The sequence below is a fragment of the Taudactylus pleione genome, unplaced genomic scaffold, assembly GCF_031769625.1.
Source record: "Taudactylus pleione unplaced genomic scaffold, aTauple2 ptg000585l, whole genome shotgun sequence".
Classification (NCBI taxonomy): domain Eukaryota; kingdom Metazoa; phylum Chordata; class Amphibia; order Anura; family Myobatrachidae; genus Taudactylus; species Taudactylus pleione.
In genome coordinates, this window is record NW_028284987.1 from 1,251,752 (window position 1) to 1,277,440 (window position 25,689).

Below are 25,689 nucleotides of genomic sequence, written 5' to 3' on the forward strand. Positions count from 1 at the left end.
CTAACCCCCCTCCGGTGGTGCCTAACCCTAAACCACCCAGGGGGTGCCTAACCCTAACCTCCCCCCACCCATAGCCTAACCCCAACCCCCCTTCCTATGGTGCCTAAACCTACCCCCCCCTAATTGCGGCTAACAGCTAACCCGGCCCGACATACTTACGATTGGGATGCCGTCTGCCAGAATTTTGGCGTCGGCACCTCCACTGATGACGGGATATCAGCGCCAGTCTTCTGGCCACAGTTCGGGATTTCGGCAGTAGGCATCCCAATGGTAGGTTTATTAACTACATCCTCCCAGCTTTAGGCTGCAATTAAGGTTAGGATTGGCTGCAGTTAAGTTGAGTTAAATAGGAGTTTCAACATTGATTGAATAAGTCGACATAATGATCAGGTTGACATTAGTGGATTAAGGATTTCCAGAGCAATCCACCATTGCTCCGATGGGTGATCTCTATCACCGCTACTTTATTTGCAGTTCTGAGAGGCATGAAGGGAGCCAGCATTGGGATGATGTGCTGGTCCGTATAGTGCCATTTGGAGGTTTTTGGGGTACCTCCTAGGTGAGTCAGCTCTCAGCTTATACATGTGCTGTTATTATGCAGTACATTAATTGTAATTATATGACCCAGTGTGGGTGCTACTATTTTGTAGCAATAATTATTTTTGGGGTGAGCGTTTGGGCGAGGGGCCCCCGGAGTTGCTCTGGCTGGGCCTTTTTCAGGGCATCACCACTTAATTCACATAGATATTTTTTCATCAACTTTCTATTTGTTTGTTTATTATTTATGTAATTTTAATTCTTTCTTATATTAACACTTATTGATTATCTTGACACATCTATACTTTACACTTCACTATCACCTTTCTTCCATTTTTCGTGTGATGCCCTGGGAGTGGTCCTTGGCTGGATTCTTTTGGGCTGCCCTGAGCCTCGGACGTGAACCCCTTAATGTTAGGTACGCCGGTATAGAGGAGCCTTGACGCTGGCCCAGCGCTTAATCATATATTTGCAAATGTATGCAACCAATACCTCTGAATTTCTATTATCATGTAGGATTCAAGTATTTTTGCTAATATTGCTGCAGTGTGCTGGAGGGAATTTCTTTTTATCTGTGGTTCAGTGTAAACCCCGCCCTTTACAAGCACCTGGGCAATATCATTAAGCTGATATGAGCGACCACCATAGTTTCTATTTGCATTTGTGTCAACAGCCTGAAATGTCAATATTATGGTGTAGACATAATGAATGTCGACATTCTAAATGTCCACAAGTCATACCACACGCAAAAAAACACTTATTATTGCAAATCTCCTTATTAGCCTCTGTGGAGCGAATTAATAAAATCATGGACATCAATTCCATTATTCACACATTTTGTTTTTTTATGTGAGATCACTTGTGAGTTCCACAACTATATACTGTATAAACATGACTAACAAACTACACCTACATAATAACGATCACCTCATGAAAACAGCCCACAGATTTCTGCCACCTGGTTATTATTTGTTACAGAATAATAATACAGGGCTATACCTGAATATATATATTTCTCTTTGTTTCAAATTAAAAATTGAACAATTAAAAAAACTCATCAGAATAAAAACATAATACATATTGTATAGTTTTGTTTCGTAGCGTGATTTTGCAAAACCACTACGACTGTATTTCAAAGTTCCAAATGACATATATTAAAAAATAGCACTTTTTTAAGTAAACACTAATATGCAGAAACGCAACCACTGTGTTTATAAGTAGAGAGATGCAGATTGTCGCCTTTACAGTCATGCAAGAGAAAGGTATAGTCAGTCTGATTCCAGAACTATAATCTGCAGGGAGCCTTGATAGGGAGCTCGTTTTATACTCTGCTCTGTGCAGGGAATCACAATAAAGAATAATCTGTGAGTTGGTGGGAGGTCATATGTAAAGTGACAGGACAGCAGCTCCTATAGGAGAGGCATATAGTACAGGGAGGAGTGGCGGTGGTACCGTAGCCATCCACTGACGCGTTTCCTAAATCCCCGGTGCCTATACTGTATAAGTGCAGCAGACCATGTGCACACAGTGCAGGCTACACAGCACTGGAGACCAGCGACTGGGACTACACTCAGCCAGCAGGACCATCTCACTAACTTTACTAAACCCGGGCTAGAAGACAAGGCTCCCTTGCTGGCCACTGACTTAAAAATTAACTCTGATTTGGGGTACTATTTTGGATCACAGAAAGGGAGTGTTTTTAACGACACTGGAATCCTGGCACACTATGACACCCTGGCCTGACGATGTTACCCGGATCGTGCCATGCTTTACCACTCATCCCTGACTGTTGCTTATTCTTTGATGTTTAGGCAATTCTGCGCATCCAAAGGCACAGATGCGTCTTGAATTACGCAGCAGCAGGGTGCACCACAGGGAACAAACCTGGGGAGAGTTGGTCCTATATATCCTCCATAGTAAACTGCTGGGGCTGCTGAGACTGTTGGAGAAGCTGCATCCCATGACATGGTGCTAATAGTCTCGTCCCTTGTGGCTATGGCGATATCATGGGATACCAGTGACGCTGTGAAGAACTCCTTTGGGGACAGGGAGTGACAGGTGGACACAAGAGCCCATCTCTTTGCACATATAACAACGTACCTGCTCAGCTGTAATAGGCACTGAGCAGCTGACTGTACGTTTCTTCTAAGAAGTTACTGGAAAAGGATTGAATCTTGTAACAAAAAAAATTAAGGGGGGACGCACTCCCTCCCCTCCCACCTCCAGATGCCTGTAAGTGTCTCTCTATGTGCCATTAACCAGTAGTGGAAATGACAATAACTGCAGCTTACATAGCTGTGGAGGTGATCATCGCTGTGCTGTCCATCGTGGGCAACGTGCTAGTCTGCTGGGCAGTGGCCATTAACAGCACTCTGAAGAATGCCACCAACTACTTCCTAGTCTCGTTGGCAGTGGCTGATATAGCAGTGGGGCTACTGGCCATTCCGTTTGCCATCACCATCAGCATCGGCCTGAAGACTGATTTCCACAGCTGTCTGTTCTTCGCCTGCTTCGTCCTAGTGCTGACACAAAGCTCCATTTTCAGCCTATTGGCTGTGGCTATAGACAGGTACCTGGCTATTAAGATCCCACTCAGGTAAGAAACACGTGTGGCTGTTGCTATCTCTCCTTTTTTGCAGGATGCCTCTTCTGTATCAGTGATTGTAGACTGTGTGATACTCTGCTTAAATGGGATTAGGATTTCAATGTAAATGTATTTAGATGATATTAGGCCATTCCTTTTGTGTATCTGTATTTTATTATCACATGTTGTGATACTGAAGGTGTAAAGAACACATACCAACTTCCATCTATAGCCCATGATATGTCTTTCTCCTTCAGCCATAGATCGCTTACCTACAGTGTGTGAGAAGTGATTGCTTTGCACCACTATAGTGATCACTATTAATAGTGAGCAATCACTATCAAACTAATTGACACAGACTAGTGTAAACAAACACAAAGTAACCTATATGCAGTCTATGCACATATTTATTGTGGACTGCTATCTATGTAAAATGTGTATCACGTGACAATATCACCTGTACTAATGTAATGGGATATATAAAGGGATAAGCCAAGCAAGGTACTTATCAGTATAAAGTTTGTATGTTATACTGGATTTCATCCCACTGTCCACAAACTAAGTGGTACCTTAAATGGCTCAGATTAAATAGTCATATGTATGTCAGTGTGCCTGTGATTGGTAAATTAGATTGTAAGCTCCACTCAGGCAGGTACTGATGTGAATGAACTAACAATTTGTACACCCTTGCTGTAAAGAAAAGAATAATATTTTTTGAACACACCATATATAGTTTGTAGCTGCAAAACAATGCAGAGGTTGGAGTGTAGATAAGTACTATGCTATTTACACTGGGAAATAGCATTAAGCCTGTGGTTAATAATTACTAAGTGAGCAATAAGTGTACGTCTACTAGGAAGGAATCTAATTTAGTGCAATTTCTCACCACAATGTTCTGCGCAGGAGCAGAACTATGGGAGACAATGGAGGTGCCTGCCGCTGGGCTCCAGCTCTGAAGGGGCACCTCCTCCATTGCCCACAACATATTCACCCCACTTAGGGCTGCAACTATGTACCCAGAGTGTACCGTCACGGCCGCCCAATACATGGCACCCCTTCCCGGCACCTGAGAGCTACCATACACTAATGGAGAGCTCCATGTCAGACCATCAGCTGCTGCCTTCTTCTATCTATGGCCTGTCTGCATGCAAATCGTTACATTACAGTGTCAGCGGCTGTGACGGGGGGAACCAAATTATAACTTGCCTCCGGGCGTCTGGGATGAACTTACGCCACTGCTGCTGTGAACATCACCAAATATTGGTCATTTTCCTGTGCACCTCTATGGGGTATGAGGGAGGATGACAGATGTTAATGAGGCACTTTGTGTCCATAATGTTGAATTAAATCCCCCCATAGACTGATGTATAATAATTTATTAGGAACATGTGGAACAGAGAAACATTTAGCAATCATGCAGTGTTATTGTTATGTGTGTAATGTGTGCATATGGTCTTAGCAATGTTTTGTTTTCAATGTCTGTCCTTTAGTTCATATTGGTGTTTTAGGTCTGACACCTTTACCTGTTACCAGACCGGAGAGCTGTACTTTGTACAAAGTGCATCACCTAAGATAACTGTGGTGCGAATTTCTGATGGATGAAAGCTGCCCAGGGAAACAATACTTTTTATCTGCTTTCTGCTTGTTTCCAGTAAATATTTGCCAAAGATATTGCAACACATAGCAATTGTTGTGTTTAATGATGAAAAACTACGGGAACTTTATGGGATGGAAAATCTACTTTATAGCTCGGAATTTAAGCATATAAAAGTAACTGTAGGGCTGTAATTACATGTATTATAGAGTCACATAAACTGAGTAGTAACTTTTTAGTTATCATTGTGTTTGTTTTGCCTATTTCTAAATTATTCATTCTCCAAAATGTATTTTTGTTACCGGTTCTGACACTGGCTATGCGTCAGTATTAGTGGCAGGAGTGTTTATGCACTTTATGTTACAAATGCAGTGGTAGACATTGTAATATTCTATATTGTATTTTAGGAACATTTATTTAAACATTATAAACATTTTCTTCCATTTTTTTTATAAATCTGGTTTTATACATATATCATCAATCCTTATCCTACCCACCCTGCTATCTCTAACTCATTCAGCATGCAGTGCAAGTTACTTACTAATGTAACTGAAGTCTGTGAGCGTCTAGTAACCAATAGCAACCAATCCGCAATACTATTTATTACTTTGATTTACTGCGTCTCTCATCTTAATCTATCATGTCTTAAACACACTACCATGTTGACCTCTGCCCATCTGTATAAACATAGGGGCAAGGAGACCCTGACTTCTGTTTAGCAAATGTTGTTAGCGAGTTTTATCTTCAAATTGGGATAAAATCTGGATGAGTTTAAATCGTGAGAGTCTTTAGAGTCTAAAAACATGCGAGTTTGCTCTGTTGCTTTGTTCTCGGACACTATTGCATTGGCCGAGTTTAAAAATTGTGATAGTTTACTGCTAAACTACCTGACTTATTTAGACTACAGTGTGTTCTTAGTAAAAAAACATAAATAAAAGTTCACATAAGCTGATTATTTACAGACCTGATAGTTTACTTCCATAAAAGCCAAATACGTACAATACTGTGTACAATGCTGATTGTTACAGATTTGTGATCGTACTTGGTATACATCATAGATATAAAGAGCTACTGAGTAGAAAATTCTATACACAAGTGTTAATTAGTGGGAAATGGCAAAGGGGTTACTTGCTGATACAAGACGTGTAAAATTGAAGATATAAGGGTACTTACAGTCATCATAGGGTTCTTGATAGAATAGTGCAAACTACAGGGATACTTGATTAAAATCTACACACATAACAGGATATTTGGTTATCTTTTATAAAAAAAAAAAAAGAGATGGTTGTGTATGTATTAAGCAGTGAAAAGAGTGGAGAAGTGAACCAGTGGAGAAGTTGCCCATAGCAACCAATAAGCTTTGAGGTAGCATTATCAAGTACAGTCTTTAAAAGAATAGGTAGGAGCTGACTGGTTGCTATGGGCAACTTTTCCACTTCTCCACGCATTTCACTGCTTTATACATATACCCCACAGTTTGATAAAAGATAAGAAAAACTCTGCTCTAGACTAGGCTAAAGGACAGTATCATTATCCAGAAACGCAGTATGCTCCTGATCTGGTATCTGGGCTATCCTATGGGAATCCAGATTCTTTTTATGGCTCTGGCTTCTCTGAGAATCAAGGTCAGGTGTAAAATAAGGACTTTGGTAAAAGTTAGTTTCTTAGCACTCAGGCCTCTTGATCAGATGCACACTCAGGGGTTTATTTATAAAGTGTTGGTTGTGAAACCCGTCACTTCTATTCGTGTTTATGCCCAATATTTAAAAGGGCAGTGGTTTTACTACCCATAAGGGGCGTATCTATAATGGGTGCAGGGTGTGCGGGGAACACGGGCCCCTGGGTGCAGGGGGGCCCCGCACCGCACACCATGCACCCATAATAATACTTACATCTCCGGAGTCCCCACCCAGCGCGGGCGTCCGGCACTGTAAAACGACTGGAAAATGGCCGCGGTGGCCATTTTCCTATCGTTTGCGCATGCGCAGTACAGGGAAAATTGCCGCCACGGCCATTTTCCCGGTGACCTGTGCATGCACTATAGACTCTGGGCACACTCTAGTGCCCAGAGTCTATAACTCCAGTGCTGGCCGCGCACAGCTCAGTGCGCTGCCGGGCGGAAAGGAGGGGGCCCGTGTCGGAGACTGTACATGGGCCCCCTCCTCTCAAGAAACTCCCCTGCTAGCCATGTCTGGCTAGTAAAAGCACTGCCTTTTTAAATATCGGGCATACAACCCAACACTTTGTAAATAAACCCCTTAGTAAGGTTGGAAAATAACAAACAATTTCTCTGGGTTTGACCTTTCATCATTTCTAGTTGTGTTGATCCTGAAGAAGAAAGATCAAACCCACTAATGTGACAACAGCCAGCCTGGCCTCACAGGTGGTCCCATTTCCTTCTTGACCCTTAAAATTACAAGCTGATACATTCTCTTAACCTGTCCCTATCTCTAGTCCTACATGTTCTTCTTACGGTAAGGTGCCCAAACTGTACCCCATTCCATATTCGAGATGTGGTCTAACTAGCAAGTTTACACCAGTACACTGTTTGTGTCATTTACTATTGTTTTCTACACACATGTTTAGGACTAATCTTTTTATTATTCAGTTACACTGTCTGCTCTCATCTCAAAGTGGTCATGTCCCTTTTTAATAAATATATAAATTACACACACTAACAAAACTTATCACATTATACGTTTATAATTATCACATTATACATTTATAATGACCACATTATAAGTTTTTGTGTTTCCAGGAATAAACCCACCTTTTATATACCAAATTTCATTATACATTGCTATTGCTTTTACTTAGTGACTGTGGGCGGGATGTACTAAAGGGGAAAATGTGGTAAGGTTTTACCGCATACCCCATATATACAAAGCACCGGAATGGGTAACGCCATCTTCAAGTGGTGTTACCCAATAGAAGCCTATGGGCTTCTTTCCAGGACGCTCCCACTGAGAGGGCCTCCCATCACCCCCCGCGGGACACCAGAGGGACTTATGGGTGTTAAACCCGGATGTCCCTCTGTCCCGTGGCATTGCGAAGGACAGCTCTTATCGGGAGAGCTGTTATTTGCGATGTACACTGTATTTCTAGGTACATACTGAAGTAATCAACTGCGGTATGTACCCAAAGAGAGGCGGCATGTACCCAAAGACAGGCGGAATATACCACATCGCGAATACAATGCTTAATACCTCCCGTCCTGTATGTTCCCTACAGTGCCAGTTACTTTAATGTTTCTTAGAACACATTGTTATTATCTTTCCTGTAGCTCAGTGAATCAGAAGGTGTATATTGTGTGGCATTATGCTGCTGAAAGTATGTCCAAGCTTTTATGTATTCCTCATTTGTAAAATGTGTTTACTCACAGGAAATGAAATTACAGGTATGTCACATCATATGTCTCATGTAAAACTGAAACAATTAAAAATGGAGTTAAATGAATTACACTATCTTCAAGGACTAACAAAGTGCCATTAACAGAGCACTTTTCTTATTTGACCTCAGGGCTCTACTTAATGTATACAGTAACATGCCGACGAGGGCAGCACAGCTTAGTGTCGGCACTGAGATGGGTAATGCTATTGTTTATTGCTTTTTAATATTCTTTTTTTGTAACCTTATCAACGGCCTATTTTTTGTATAGAAATTATGGAGGAGGAATTGGATAATGGGGCATAGGCATATGGAATTCACAACTGCTTATTTAGGGAGTATATGCTAACAATGCAGAGGTAAGCGCCAACTGTAACTACAGGCCCTTTGTGTGATTGTGTTTATGTGGGTAGCTATGGTGCTGTCACACACACTGTGTGCACTTTAATGTAAATGGTGAAACACAAATTAAAATACCTTGTTTATATACTCAAATGATCATTCATATTTTAACAGTTATTTCATATTTTAAGTTATTTTTCCATTTCATGCTTTGCGTAGATCTTCATGTTCTCTACTTGTCATCACTACAGTCATTTATATTATTATCTTTTATTTTAGTATATGGCACCTCAAGAGTACTGAGTGCTGTACATAGAGGATACAAAATAAAACTAGATAACATAGGTGCAGGTGACCAAATTAGACTGTTGCAGGTAAATTCTCAAATTAACATATAATAAATTACAACCCACAAATTAAATATCTAGGTGGTGAAGACATTCTAAATAAGTATATAGCAGACATCACAGGATATGTAAAGTAATGCGTCCATTCTAGTAACTCATTTGCTAAAAAGAAATTTTAATCCAATTATGTAGAACTATAAATAATAAAAAATCTACCCAAATTTCCTTCTTCATATGGTATAGGGCAGTGGTCTCCAACCTGTAGCTCGCGTCTTAATTTTGGTAGCTCACCTAGCTGCTGTATTGCCGATTCAACTAGGAGGAAGTGACCTCTGATGTTTGCTCCCCCGTGGCATCGACGCCATGGGTGACGCCACAGGGAAGTACCTGACGTGCTTCCCCATGGTTCCACCCATGGCATCTACGCTACGGCGGAAGGGGTGACTCCCGCCCAGTCCTGTTGGAAAATCACACAGCAGCCCTGCCTATATCTTTTGCTCCTCTACTGCGCGTACCTCCTTGGGGCCGGTAATTAACAGTGAAATGTGCCTGTGCTTAAATTGTATTTACAAGCTACAACATTATCACTGTAATAATTAAATGCATTTTTATTTTCTATTAAACTTTTTTTTTTTCATTCTTATTAAATGACCTTCAATTATTAGGTTAGTATACAGATTTTTTTTTGTACAATTTTAGTAGCTCTTCAGGAGGTTTCATTTTTCTAAAGTAGCTTACACCTCAATTAACATTTCAGACCACTGGTATAGGGTATTTAAATTAATGTCACCCACAGGGTAACATCACTTCAGGATACAAGTACAGTGACATTGGCAGTACTAGGGGTAAAAGGTTTCTATGAATATGTATTATAGCTAGCTAGTAGATGTTTTATTCTAGCCAAAGAAAAAAGTATTAATAATTTTTGTAAAATTAAAACTTTTTGCAACAGGTCCCTTTTACTCCTGTTTTTTTTTTTTTTTAAACAAAAAAATTAAATAAAAAATTAATAATTGTTACATATATAGTAGATAACATGATCATATGAAATGTTATGGCATAAATAAATGGTACATAGATAATGAATATAAAATACGTAATAATACAAATATATTATAAACATCAAGCAATTCTCTTGATTCATTGTTGCTGTTGCACCAGTAGTTCTCCTGTATGGAATAAAGATTATTAGCTATATAAATTAGCTGACTACTATTGGAAAATCTGGGAGAAAATGGGCCTTGTACTGTCTATTACAACTATGACAAAATCATATATTTTTGAAAGCAAACTTTTAAGACCCTAAAAGTTAGTGTTGCTGAGGATAATCTGCCTATTCTCAGCTATGGTGTAAACCGCAGTCAAGACCATTACTTCTACAGTGCTGCAGGGTTGTCGGTGCGGTATATGTTTAGGAAGCCAGCAGACGGAATGCCGACTGCCGGCTTCCAGACAGTTTAATCCTGATGAGGGACAAATGACAGGCGTCTAAATCTTGACACCTGTCATTTTACCGACGCTGGGAGACCAGCGCCCGGCACTTAGAGAGGGGATTAGGGTTAGGCACAGGGGGGGAGGTTAGGGTAAGGCACCCTAAAGTAGGGTTAGTGGGAAAAATATGTTAGTGTATACTTACCTAGGGACGATCGGGATTTCCTCCTCTGTCGGCCAGCCGCTGTTGGGATTTGAATCGCCGGCCAGGGGTCCAGCGGTAATTCATACCGATTCCGTCGGTGCAAGTGCTAAGAATGGGAGTGGTGTTTCACTACTGCACACAGTTGGATGGCCATTACCAGTATAAATCTGGACAATACAGATACATACTTATGTAGGTTGTTAGTAGGTAGGTTTCATGGCAAAATTACATTATATTGTTTATTACCTAGACCAGTGATTCTCAAACTGTGGGTCGCAACCATCACAACATGGGGTCGCAAGTGCCGTGCCGTGGTCTGGCTGGCTCGTGGAACAGTCACTCCAGTGCCTTGACACATCCCTCCAGCTCCACACTCCTCCCTCCTCCCCAAGGGACTAAGGAGCCTTCGGCTGCCCTGGCCAGCAATGAGTTTTGCCCTGGGCTACAGATGCCTCATATAATTTTTTTTTTTATCACCTTTATTTTTTGAAGCAATAAATGATACAACAAAATATAACAATCATAGTAATATCAAAATACATATGACATTAAGATGACAATGATACACATAATCCAATAACATCCAGATATTACAATAGAATCGTCATTCATATCACATTACCGTATAATATAAATATTGAAAGACAAATTAGCCATATAGATAAAGGTAATCTTATCATATAGGATGCATATAGTAGACATAACAAATAAAAAACACCATCATCTCAATATTTAATCACATAAAACAATCAAAAACAAAAAGGAAAATTATGCTCGCTCACTCCCCCCCCATCCCATATCGATGGCTGAAAAATTAGAGGATAATAGGTGGATCACCTTCTGCCATTTGTGTCATATACCAAACAGTATTAGAGAATGAACCATGAAGTTGTGCTCTAACAGCACTAGATAATGTTGTAATATAACTCTCCCAAACACTAAAAAATTGTTCCACTTCCTGTCACTTTCCATTATCACTCCCACCCATTCCATCCGCAATAGGTAAAAGAGTTTGGCTTTAAACAGTGACAAAGTTGGGCCGCATATCATTTTAATCAGCAGAAGCTGCTTGTGCTTCCTATTCGCATCGATGTGCGAATAAGATGCAGTTGAAGGTAAAAAGTTGGACAAAAAGTCATTCTGCACTACAGAGTCACACGGCGCTCATGCATTATGTGTAACACAACTTGTAGCACACGGAGGTAAGATGTATGTGGACACGTCTGTAGGGTGATTTTTTGCTATATTACAACCAGAAATACAAGGTTCCTTTGCAGAAATTCCTTTCCTTATCATGCAAATTGGTTTCATGTAAAAGCAACCAGTTTTTAAAGTGTAGTGTAGTTTCTTTAAGCTGAAATGCTGTTATTTATAAAGTGATATATAAAAACACTTATACTGTATCAGTTAATGATTGTGAAATTCTGCTGAGCACATATAGTGAGTAAGTTCGTTGCGTCATTATTGTGTGAATAAAGACATAATATCATGGCATGCTGACAACAAATAAGAAATAATAGTGCCATTTAGTCTTCCTTTATTTAAGTTTATTAAAAGAGACAAACTACTAAAGTTTGTTTAAAGAAACGCCTAAACTTTTACAAAAATCATTTCTCGACCATTACTTCTGACCACATTGCATTTAGAGAGACAATTTTTTTGGAAATATAGTTATTCTTGAAAGCATACCCTCCTTAACTCCTGTAAACTATTTACTAAATGTTGCAGTAATGTAAAACTTGTGAAGTAAAATACACTGGAACTTGAGCAGCTGTCAGTAATTGGGTAGCTACTGTAAACGGTAAATTATAAGAGTGGCCTGTCACTTTTGTTGGCCTCTTGTGTCTTGGAAAACTTCAAAGGGGATCTCTGTGACCTTGTGTATTATGATGGGATCTTTGTGTCATAGTTTGGTATACAAATTATATCTGTCATAATGTAACTCATTATTTATTTTATTTTTGGTCAATGCATTTGTTAGATGATTCCCGATATGCCGGCACTGCCCTCCCCTACCCGCATATCGCTGCATGGGATTGTACATCGGATCCCCAGATCAAGTGTGAATATGCAGTAAGATCTGGAGGTGCGATGTACGATTCCACGGGAGCGTGCACTGGCCGATATCATGCCCACACATGGTACGATATAGCAGCGATATCGTTCCAATCCATCGGATCAGCTGCTATATCACACCGTGTATGGGCAGCTTGAGACACAAGGTCCCAGTGATTTGTTAGGCTACAGTGCCACAAAATGGCAGCCTCCATTCTGTGTAGGTTACAGGTGCATATTTTACATTGCTCTATCATACTATATATATGAGATTTAAAAAAATAAGATTGAGGAAATAGTACCACACATAGGTCTATTTACTAAGTCCTGGATGGAGATAAAGTGAGCAAAGATAAGGTACCAGCCAATCAGCTCCTAGCTGCCATGTCACAGGCTGTGTTGAAAAATGACAATTAGGAGCTGGCTGGCTGGCAACTTATCTCCATTGACTTTATCTCCATCCAAGGCTAAGTAAATATACCTCTCAGCCACCTAGGCCACTTTCCTGATTTGCCCGGATAGTGGTTATGGATCAAAATTAAACAGTGTAACTCAAAGAGAGCTCATATACATCATACATACATACAATACATACATACATACATACATACATACATACATTCATACATATAAACATACATGTGTACATCCATACATATGTACATAAATGTTTCATTCAATGAGGAACACAGCTACAGTATCTGTGAACAGAGAGACCAAGCACACACTACAATTGGACATGCTGGGGTATAATTACTAAAGTGCTGGTTTTTAGAAGTGAAGATGTTGTCCATAGCAACCAATCAGATTCTACTTAACATTTATCTAGCACCTTTTAGAAGATTATAGATAGAAGCTGATTGGTTGCTATGGGCAACGTCTCCACTTCTAAAAACCCACACTTTAGTAAATATATCCCGCATCTAGCATTTACTCTTATAAATAACAGAGTTGAGTTCAGTGATTCCCATTTGAAATGGAGTTAAGTGTGGGGTCATCTGTGGAAATTAAAATGTGGTTGTTGAATATTACTTTTTTTCCCAGAATGCACTGGGACCATGAAGTTCCTATAGCCTATAATGCAGGGATTAGCATGGTTACTATCCATTTACAATATACGTGATTTTGAGTATCTAAATGTACATACCACTTACAAATTATATGACAGCTCACTTGTAATGAAAAAAAAGAAGCCTCAATTAGTCACCATAGCCACCTGGGCTCATAACCTTTTATCTTATAAAATTAAATCCCTCATCATTTAAAACCCCATTACTCTGTTGTAACTTCCAGTCAGATGGAGCTCCCGCAGTCACTTAGAACGCAGTTTATTCTTGTGTATTATAAGACATGTAATGACATTACTGCCTTCTTATCAGATGATCAGCCATCCAGTGCCAGGCAAAAACCATAAAGGCAGCCAGTAATGTATAACATTGTATTAGTGTCAATATAAGTCTGCATACTAAACTGCCTGGCTTATGAGTTGTGCTACTGGAAGTAAAGGACATGCTGTTATTATAATACCCAAACTGATTATATTCTCAACAGAAGGCTTCAAGTAAATACATTATGAGTAAAACTACCTAACTGGAAAAGCATTACTTTGCAGGGATTTTGTCCCTTCAGATGATTTTGGTTCACTGACTTGTACCTTTACTTCTGTTACCAGTACTGAATACATTGCTTTTTCTCCACTTTACAAGGGAAGCCACTATTTGATATATTATATGGGATTCATAGGGGGAGGTTAGGTTTAGACTGGGGGAGGGAGGGTTAGGTTTAGGGGTAGGGTTAGGATACCCTGTCGGGATGCCGTCATCGCGATTCTGACTGCCAGGATCCCGAGTGCCGCAATCACATACCCAACCCACTGTGAGTGCTTGAGAACCCCCAATATTTGTGCTCCCACTATCCATGCCAATGCATTCCATATTTCAGTTATATGAGGGGGAAACCATTCATCATTTTGAAAAGTTGGCTCTGATATTTGTGTTTGTTGTTTGTTACAGTGATTAAATAACAACTATTGTTTCTCTTATTAGTATTAGTAAACAGTTTACTGTCTCTTGGTTTGATTGTAGCCATAGATCAAATGCATTAAAGCTGCACAACCACCTAGTACTAATATGTTCCTTCTCTGGGATCCAGGGACTGCTCCATGCAGTGGTGGCACTGTGGTCAGTGACACCCAGTACAGCAAGTACACCCCCTGCACGTCCCTTTGGCGCAGGCGTCCAAAAATGGGGCATGACCTTGCTGGGAGGGTGCATGGCACACCCCTAGTTTCATCACACTGTGGGCATGCTCAGCAGTCTCGGAGATGCCGGGCTGCTCTCAGAAACTCTCCTTGCACTGCTGGTTCCTCCTCAGTGACCAGGAGCCAGGTGCTGCACTGTGTTATATTAGTGTGCAGCACCCTGTCACTGAGGAGGCATTTTGGTGTCACTCCCTTGGAGGGTGACACCCGGTACGGGTGTGGATCGAAAGATCTACAGTAAAAAGGTAGACAATATCTAGATAGACACTAGATGTTAGACTGTCAATAGGTCGACAGGGACAGAAGATCGACACACTAAAGGTCAACATATAATAAGGTTGACATGTACAAAAGGTTGACAGGGTCAAAAGGTTGCCACGAAAATGGTTGACACAAAAAAGGTCGACATGTTTTTTTTTCTAACCCTATTCTGGACCCTAACCCTAATCCTCCCCTTAGTGCCTAACCCTAACCACCGGGGTAGATGCCTGACCCTAACCATCCCTTCTAGTGCCCAAACCTAACCGTCCGGTAAGTGCCTAATCCTCCCTCCAGGTGCCTAACCCTAACCGTTGGGGTAAGTACCTAACCCTATGGTAATTGCCTAGCCCTAAAAAAAAACATAAAAAAATAACGAAAAAAATGTGTCGACCATTTTTGTGTTGACATTTTGACCCTGTCGACCATTTGTACATGTCAACCTTCTTACATGTTGACCTTTAGTGTGTTGACCTTTTGTCCCTGTCGACCTATTGACTGTCTAACATCTGGTGTCTGTCTAGACATTGGCAACCTTTATACTGTAGATCTTTAGACCGGATTCCCCCAGTACAGTCCGCACCCCCTTAGTGATGCCACTGGCTTCATGCAGTTTTCTCCGGGTTCCTCCCTGGTCCTTCTCACAGCCATGGCAGAAAACCAGAGGGAGGGCCACAGAGACAAAGTAGATGATGGCTTCTGATTGGTCCTTTGCCCCTAAAGAGCCTTTTCTAAGTGGGCGAATAAAGTGTTCTTTCACTTAGATTGCAGTAAAGTTTTTAGTAAGGTTTTGTATTGGAATTAATAGTTTTTAGATCCATCCATCACAACAAACTACTGATTGGCGGCCTGATTCAGAGATGGAGGCAAATCCCGTCACCACTGCGTCTTTGTATGCAACAACTGTGTGAAAATATGCAAATGTTGCAGCTGGCTTGATTACTATTGAGACGCCCACCAGTGTTTTCGCAAATCCAAGTGAATCCAAGCGATTGCATACTAAGATGCACCATCGGATGCAGATCAGTCGGTTATCGAACTTCTGAGTAACCCTGTGGTTACTCAGAATGGGCTATGGAAATGAGACGCCGAAGCCTTTGCAGCTACGTATGGGAACACAGTCGCAGGCTGAGACAAGCCCAGAAAATGATGCGTTTGAGTCACCAAACCCTCCCCGACTCCCCGTAGCCGTCCACAAATGGTCCCTGCATGTCAATCACTTTGCAAATAATTCCTCACTGTGAGCGACAATGGTAATCCATCGGAACGCATGTGCCGTGCGGCTCTGACATATTTGCCGTAATTAAAATATTGTCCAACTGCAAAAATATTGGATTTGCATCCATCTCTGAATGAGGCCCTGGGTCAGGTAACATGGACATGCATGTAATGCTGAACGTCAAAGCTCTGTGTGCAGTATGACTGATCCAACCAGAAGCACAGCAGCACATCTGTCTCTTTTCAATTGATAAATATATAAAGCATATACTATTATGTCATATCACATAAATATCACATAAATGTTGGTTTTGTAAAGGTAAAGCCTAATTAGCAATTTATCAAATAGTTGTTATTATTATAACTAGCGTAATAAACAGGGCAGCAGACACCCTGTCTTTGGCACAGTGTGTTTAGTCATTTGTAGGATCTGTTTAATAACCACAGCATGTAGTAAAACAGCCTACAGAGAACAGACTGATCAATACTACAGGTCCAGCAAAGGAAGATGAGGCATTAATTGCTTGCATATTAAAAAGTCATTGGGAATGCAGATCATTATTAATCATCGGTAGCTCAGCCGATACAAAAGAATAGTTGTGCTACAATTCGGAATATGCTGCAAGGTCTGCTAGAAGATGATAAAATATGTAATATTATACATCCAAACTTTATATCAAGAAGATTAATGAGTAAGTAATCAAAGTTGCAGTCTTGGAAGTTTCCCTATGTGTACACTTGTATGGAAATATAAGCCAATGTTATTACATCTTTAAAACTATGGCCCTCATTCAGAGCCACTCGCTAGCGGCAGTACGCTCGTTCCGAGCGATGTTCGCACATCTGCGCATGCGTACGGATCGTTATACGCATGCGCGAACCAGTCAGTGCGGCCAAAATTCATGTGCTCGCAAAATAGCGAATGCCTGATAATTTGAGTGACAGGATGAGGCGTATGTGGGTGGTAACAGGGGAAGGTGCTTGAAAACGGGGAGTGGAAATCAGAACGCTGGCGTGCTTAAAGGTCAAAACGGGCGTTTTATGGGTGTGCATATTTAAAACAGCAGCGTCATTGACCACGTCACTGGGTTTTTTTTAAGCCAGAACTGTTCGCAAAATTGTGGTAGCAAAAACCAACCACAAGAATAGCGAGCAGTTCATACGCTGGTCGATGTACTCGATTAATCTAATAAATAGCGGACATGACGTATGGTGCGAGCGGCCAGGGGGCGTTTTTAACAAATAAACGAGCGTATGTTTTGCTCGCTCGTTCAGACTTAGAGGTGTGAACAGACTGCAATTTGCGAACGGATCATTTGAATAGCCACCCCTTGTTTTTGAACGAACGACCGCAAATAGCGAACGGCTCTGAATCAGGCCCTATATTAGGATATTGGTATGTGTGCAATTTCAATAATCATATTAAAAGTTATTTTTAATAATAACACATTTAACAAATCGTGCTCCACAAGAGTTTTCTTTTTTCTAATTACCACATATGACTCTGGGAGCACCACCTAGCGGTATATTTATCAAAGTTCGTTTTTACTTTCGTTTTGATGTTCAATTTAGCTCACTTCAAGTCGAATCAAATCGAAAGTACAAATCCCTCTTAAAATCCCACATTTACTAAAATTCAATTCTAGAAGCATTTTCTAAATCGAATTGGATTAAGTTTGTTTTTGAACAGTGATTTGCTGTTCGATTTTGCATGTTCATGTAAAAATTGAACAGCAAATCCCACTTCAAAACGAACTTCAAAGCCCCGACTGAATAGAACTGCTTCATGCTTTCATCTTCAGCATGAGCAATTCTTTTTCACACAGTGAAATGCATGCATGTATCTTACTGTAAAAAGTTTAGAAAGAGTTAAAGTAAAAAAAAAATTACATGAGGTCCCCCACTAAATACACAGCCAGCCCGGACTTTTCATAGCCAGTCCTGGTTGGAAAAAATTGCGTAGGATTCCACAGTACTTAGCACTTCCAGCACAAGGCTCAGATCCAGTCCTGGTTCTGAAATTACAGGGGAAAAAAATGCGTAGTGTTCCCCTGTAATTTCCTCAACCAGCACCAGACCCTTTCTAGCGGGGGCCTGATGCCACAGCCAGGGGAGCCCCCCAGCCGAAGCATCAGCCCTGACCGCTAGTCACTGATGTATGCATGTATCTGTGTGAAAACGAACTGCTCATGCTAAAATCGAAAGCATGAAACAGGTCTATTCATTTGGGGATTTGAATTTCGGTCTGAAGTTCGATTTTGTGCTCGATTTCAAATCGAATAATAGTAAATAATGGAGGTGCCTTCCGCCGGGCTGTAAATATGTTCCCGGAGTGTGCCGTCATGGCCAACCTATACATAGCACCTTTTCCCGGCACCATAACCCATAAGCTGCCATAACCCAGTGACGTGTGGTGAGGTAAATGGCTGGGGAGGCACTACCTAGTATCAGAGTCAGATATACAGATACATATATAAACCTGAGAGTCCATGTGGGCATTATACAAAGGTGCAGCACTACATAGTGGGTGAAATTTGGTGTGCTTTGATCAGAGATGTGCGGAAATGGTAGACAGGGGAGGCAGTGCCTCACCTGCCATACACTTTTTACTCCAGAGTTTTGACTATAAAAATGATTAGAATAATACAAAGAAGATATTTATAATATTTTCTTAAATTTTTTAAAAATAATATTTATAGTCAAAACTTTGGGGTATAGCTAAGTATGACATGAAAGGTTCTGCTAACCTGCCTCACCCCACCGCACATCACTGCCATAACCATATACTAATGGAGGGCTCTGCATCAGACCATCAACTGCCCCTTCGTCTATCTATAGCCTGTTCCCGCTCAGTGGTGTCACTGCTCCTCAGCAGATTCTTATGCCAGTGTGACACACACGGCGCCCCCCCTTCCCTCACCCACAACTTCCCGTCCCACTCCTCCCTTGTGGCAGCTCTAGCTGCGGATTTGTGCTGCGAGGCCAAGCATTAACATGTCTGCTGATCTTCCAGGAGCTGGATGTCAAGAAGGATGCACCAGACAGAGCTGCAGGTAAGAGGGCATGGGTGGCAGGGGCCTTGGGCACCAGCGACTGAATCTGGAGGCAGATCTTTGGTGGAGCAACTTCCCATCATGTGATGCAGTAGGCAGTAGACTGGGCATTTTGTGACTTGTAGTCCCACCACAATGGCAGTCTTACAGTATTTGGACTCAAACTCAGTCCTCAAAGCCCCCACATCAGGTGTTTTCCCCTCCATCAGGGGTATTAGGTGGTTTTCCCTTCCATCAGGGAGACACTGAGTCTCATGCTAATTGCACTATACATGTCACTATTTTATCTGTGACTAATGCATAGCTGTATATACTCCTAATTACCTCCAGGGCTGTATCTGAGGTCGCTCTTCATTACAAACATACATTACATTCCTCAGTGCAGTCCCCATCTTTATAATAGACAGTGTTGCAATGTTATCCCTTATCCTATGTCTCTGGTATACGATGGGAGAGCTGGATACCTTTGCATGTGTACCAGATGCATTAACTGAAGGGTATCTATACACAACCCTAATGCAAACTCTTCACTTCTCCTTCAGCACCACTGTGCATGTGTGGTCTGAGTATTGAGTGCCAGGGAGGGATGCTAGGGATCTGTCTCCTGGTACTTTTTGTGATCTGTAGCCCATAGGTAACAGCAGCTAACGCCACCTTGAGATAGCGGTGCCATCAGGACCGGCCTCCGGAATGCAGATACATTCGGGGGATTCTATAAATTTTAATTTATCTCCTGAAAAAGGGTGTTTTGTGGGGATATCCTGCAAATTTACTTTAATAGAAACAAATTCACCTATTCTATATTTCTATGTTTTTGTGCGTGTGTATAGATAGATAGATATTAGATAGATAGATAGATAGATAGATAGATAGATAGATAGATATTAGATAGATAGATAGATAGATAGATAGATAGATAGATAGATAGATAGATAGATAGACAGATATGAGAGAGATAGATAATAGATATTCACCATATTTATTTTCTCTTTTTTGGGGGGTCACCAAATTATAACGGGCGTCTGGGATGAACTTACGCCACTGTGCAGCTGGTAATAAAGATCATTGTTAAATGGGGCCCCTAGTGCGGAATCACCTACATTTCCTTCTTGCAAGTTAATTACACAGAAGATATAAATATGTACTGTCCTGTCTCAGTTGGAAGAAGGATTTTTATTTTCATATTTGTTACATGCGCGTAGTTTGCAGTAAAATAATGCATGATTGTAAGACCAAAGGGTACATAGCCTTAGGGGTCTATTTATCAAGCAGGGAAAAGTGTGGATAAGTGAACCAGTGGAGAAGTTGCCCATAGCAACCAATCAGCTTTCAAGTAGCATTTATTTACAGCCTATAAAATAATAGGTAGGAGCTGATTGGTTGTTATGGGCAACTTCTCCACTTTTTTACTACTCCACACTTTTCACTGGTTGGTAAAAAAGACCCCTAAGTCACCCAATCTTAGAGGCATATTCATATAGCCATGTTAACCTGCTGTCAGAAGAAAACGCATCTAAATACAATTTAAGGTGACTGGGCGTGATTTTTTGCTATCCAATTACCCGCGCAAAATTTGAATATTTAAATTAGCTTAATTTGGCCAATAATGATTCTACTGCTGACCACCCTGATCACCACATAATTCCCTGATAAATTGGCTGGCAGATGTAATGACTGGGCATGCCCACAATACAAGATAGCGCAACATTTTCTGTACTCCGATACCTGGTTTTTTATTTTTTCTAAATATATTACACGCAGTTCTCTTCATGTCTTTTTTGTGCTTCTGGACATGTCCTAAATGTTGTTGGATGTCAGTGATTCAGGCCTCCACATTGCAGGACAAAAGTACATGTGGTAGCCTTAGGCTGGTATTGCAAAGGCATTTTAGAATTCTAGAGATGCTCAGCTGAACATTGCTGAATTCAGTTTGCTCCCTGCATACCTGACAAAATGTCAACATAGCCATTACATAACTTTCATCTAATTTAGCGTGTCCCATGTCACCCAGTGTATAATTATCAGCTCAGGTTTTCCTCATCGGTTTATTGATATAGGTCAGGTTGCTGCAAGTAGATTTGCATCTGGTTACCTGGAGCTGTTTGTAGTCTGGCAAGTCCTTGTTAATGAACTGGTTTAGTTGGCTGTGAATGCATGCTATAACTTATATATTTGGCATGTGTGGGTGAGAACAATATTTAGTGTCAGTAATTGCTGAGACATCTCAATAGAATAACAATAACATTATATTGATCAGATTGGTGAGAATTTAATGATGAATCTAAAGATCTCGTATTCTTACAAACATTAATTTTTGTAACCTAAAGGCACTTACAAAATTGTTTTTTTTTTTTCAAAAGGGTCTGGAAATTTAAGATCTAATTAATGTTACTTTGGATATCTGTTTAATTTTAACAACCCATTAAATTATTAAAACTATTAGTAATGAGTCACCTTTATAAATAATTTCAGTTTTGAACTAGAATAACTGAATTATTATACACAAATTGGACTTTAGAAACAGATAAATCTTAGACTTTTTTATTACTTTAAATGAGAGCAGATCATTTACCTTTGCAGTAGATATGTTTTAAAAAAATATGGGGCGCACTTATTTAATGGTTTGACAAACACATTACAGGTTTCATACCTACTTCTCAGTCTGGGACAATGTTTTGGGTTGCAGAGGATACTATGTAAAATACATAAGATGGAAATTGTAAAAACTCCAATGCAAAGTTCAAGCTAAGCTCACTTTGGGACCATCCATAACATTCATTTGAACATTAACGTTTTAATAATAAAATTCTACTTCATTTAACTTCTTTTATGTTTTTAAGTAAGTGAGAGTACATTGGGCCTGTGGGCCTTATTCAGAGCCGGACGCTATTTGCGCTCGCTCGTTCTGAAAAAGGGGCCGGCTATTTAAATTGATCGCTCGCTCTTTGCGGTCTGTTGATGCCTCTATGTCTGAGCGAGCAAACAAAACATGCGCTCGCTATTTTGTAAAGACCGCGCCTGGCCGTTCGCATCATACGTCATCGCTATTTATTTGATTAATCGAGTACATCGAAAGGCGTCTGAACTGCTCGCAGTGCTTGTGGTTGGATTTTCCTACGACAACCATGCGAACAGTTCAGGCTAAGAAACAACCAAGTGACGTGGTCGATGACGCTGCTTTGTTAATTATGCACACCCTTAAAACGCCCGTTTTGACCGTTTGGCACGCCTGCGTTCGGATCACCACTCCCCGTTTTCAAGCACCTTCCCCTGTTACCACCCACAAAAGCCTCATCCTGTCACTCAAATTAGCAGGCACTCGCAATTTTGCTAACACACGTTTTCCGACCGCACTGACTGGTTGGCGCATGCGCATTACGACCCATACGCATGCGCAGATGTGCGAACATTGCTCGGAGCGAACGAGCGGCCGCTTACGAGCAGCTATGATTCAGGCCCTGTGTTTGTTACTATGTTACTTTCGTGCAGGGCTGCCTTAAGCTGTGTCAGGGCCCAGTACTGGTACTACTGGGGTGTGTGAACACGCACGTGGGGTTGGGGCATACTTGCCTACAAGTATGGCTGGTAAGCTCCCACAAATCGGGCTGGTAAGGCTGGTAAGCTCCCAAAAATCGGGTTGTGCTCCCAGCTGCTCAGAAGAGTGGGCACCTCTGCCTGCACCCTTCTTGCCACCATACATTTCCCCCGCAGCCGACCACTTAAGAAAAAAAACAAGTGAGTAGTCCAGGAGGAACCGATGACGCATTTGCAATCACTCAATCACGCCCCATCTCCCGGAGGGGGCAGATTATTGCGCTCACTTTATGTGCTACAGGTTGCATGGCTGGTCCGCCCTGCAAAGTTAAGTCCATTGGAGGATGTATAGCTCTCTAGTCAATCCGGGCCAATGCCCCAGTACACCCATCCCCATGCCGTTTTCCTCAAAGTGCATTTTCACACAAAAAAAAGAGAAAGACTGGAAGGTGCAAAATGCGTTTCATAAATAGTTTAAAGATGAGGTTATTTTACTTCTACAGTGCCACAAAAGTAAATCTTGTTTTTGCACTTAATTGCAAAACTAGGCATGCTTAGCCCACAAACGATGCACTCGCCAGTATGCCAGGTGCATTTGCAGAAAAGTAGGTTTGTGATGGCAGCACACATTGATGGTTGCATTTATTATTTCAAATCTATCCAAAATACCTTGTAAATGCATGTAACTATATCCAACTCACATTCGGAGCCTCATTTAGAGTTAGCAAATCCAGCTAAAGGGTGCAGATTCACATATGGATAAACCATGGTGTGATGCTAAGGTGGAAAATCCAGTCTGTTCTGCATGCAGGGGAAGTACTGCCTGCTTTTGCATGTAGCACACAAATACTGGGCAGCCTCATTTTATCTCCATGATTTAGAGTTTAGCTAGAACACGCACTCCTCCCAACTATAATTCTGCCTGCACTTTGGCCCTGATTCAGATGTGGATGTAATGCCATATTTACGCAGATTGAGCATTCGCTAGCCATTGCGCATGAGTGTAAGCCGCACGCAGCGACTGAATTGCGATTACTCTCACACAGAGGAGTCATTCTAAAAGTGAGTGACAGGTAGTCAGCATTTAGGGGAGGTATCGGGGGAAGGTTAGAAAAACGCTGGCGTGTCAGACCATTTAAACACTGTTTTCTGGGCGTCCATAAATTAGCCACTGCGTTCTAGCTTGCAGCAGGTGAGCTCTCTCTGTGTATGGAGACCCGCTATGTCTGCTACAGCTTAGACTTACTCAGCAGGCTGATGGCCATCTGCGTTCGATGTTTCCGGTTTTGTGTGTGAGCGGCGGATGTGATATGATGTCCGTGGTCATATAAACTATCCCAATTGCAAATCCAGGAGAGGCTGCAGCTGCGATGGCATTTGCGTCCACACCTGAATCAGTCCCATTGTTAGTTTCACAGAATAAGGGGGGACCCTGTATTTGTTGGACTGACGCCAAAGAGTACAATCCTTTCCTTGGAACTTATGCTCTACATGGAGTCTCTCCCTCCCTATAACTGTGCTCATCAACTCTACCCCACCGATGCCTAACTACAGAGACAGCGACATGCTATCTCCCAGGAGGATTTTTTTCTCTCTCCTTATTGTCACTGAGCCTGGTGCCAGGAGCTGATTAGCGGTAAGACTTACGTTGCAAAGGGCTGCAGCAACACGGGGGAAGGTTGAGATAAACACATAGTTACCTACCCTCCCGCATTCTGCGGGAGCCTCACGCTGTAAGATGGGAGCTCTCGCTATCCCGGAAAGTATAGAGGATCCCCCAATTTTCCCCACTGTACCATTGAAACTCCGCATTGCTCTTGCGCGCGTTGGTTGAGGCGGGGCGGGCCTGAACTCAAGGACATCATGACGTGGCCACCATGGGGTTGTGGGTAGCGGTGGCCGCCCAGCATGCAGTCTTGCAGTCACTGCCTTCCCCTTCCCCAAAGTCCAAGTCCAAGAAGACCAAGTGGCTGCACAATGCACTATCCCCCCTGCCCACTACCTTAGGAAAAATAAAGGTAAGTAGTGTGGGACTCTGGAAGTAGATTCAATGCTGATAATTATATTGGAGACATTTTGGTGCAGAATTTAGCTATTGGAATTTGCAATGTGAGACAGTTGCTGACCCTACATATCTATTGTTACAGTAATTCCTTCCAGTCATTACTTACAATGCTGGCTGCAAAAAGTTATGTCTCATTTTTGTCTAATTTGCATATTAGCACTGGTTCCCTGGGTGTTTTCATATTACTCCTTTTCACTGCTTTTTATCACTTTTGTACAGTATGTATTAGCTCCCTTGCCTGATATATTAGATACGCCCTTTTTGCTGAGCTGGCCACGCCCCCTCAGCGGTGCTACAATCTCCCTGAAACTAGTTTTCAAAAGTAGGCAAGTATGGATAAACATCGTTTTAATGAGTATATATACTTCTTGGATATTATAGCGGCAGCGGCGTCACAAGGGGGTGCGGGAGGTGCGGCCCACACCCAGGTGTCACCAGGCAAATGGTGACACCAAGGTGCAGACTCCCCTTCAGTGACAGGAGCCGAGTGCAGCACTCGGCTCCTGACATTGTAAGGGAGCCGGCACTGCCACAAGGCACCCTCTGCACCCCCTCTGCAGAAACAAGAACGGGACCACCGGGGTTCGGGCCTCGAGGCCACACCCCTTCCCGCTAGGTCCCGCCCTGTCCCGCGATGCCATGCCCCCTTTCGGCATGCACAGCGTCCCTCCCCGCATCAGGTGACACCGTGGGGAGGGACGCCACTGTATAGCGGTAATCCTTTTAAAAGCTAAAGATTGCATAAGTATCAAAGGACTTTGGGGCTGATTCAGCAGTACACGCAAGAGCACTGCGGATTGCAGATTCCCGATTATCGTG

The 25,689-nt window shown here is 41.7% G+C and overlaps 1 protein-coding gene across 2 annotated transcripts in view; it reads left to right on the plus strand.

Moving 5' to 3' along the window:
• The first annotated feature begins 2,763 nt into the window (after positions 1 to 2,763).
• The window catches only part of ADORA2B (adenosine A2b receptor), a 95,327-nt gene continuing 72,401 nt past the window's right edge, over positions 2,764 to 25,689 (plus strand). The window contains exons 1-2 of one of the 2 annotated variants that reach the window (XM_088453669.1): positions 2,764 to 2,783; positions 2,819 to 3,133. In XM_088453669.1, coding sequence (XP_088309795.1) covers positions 2,764 to 2,783; positions 2,819 to 3,133 — 335 coding nt within the window. Of the gene's footprint in view, positions 3,134 to 25,689 lie in introns of both variants that reach the window. The other variant, XM_088453668.1, reaches the window with a different exon arrangement.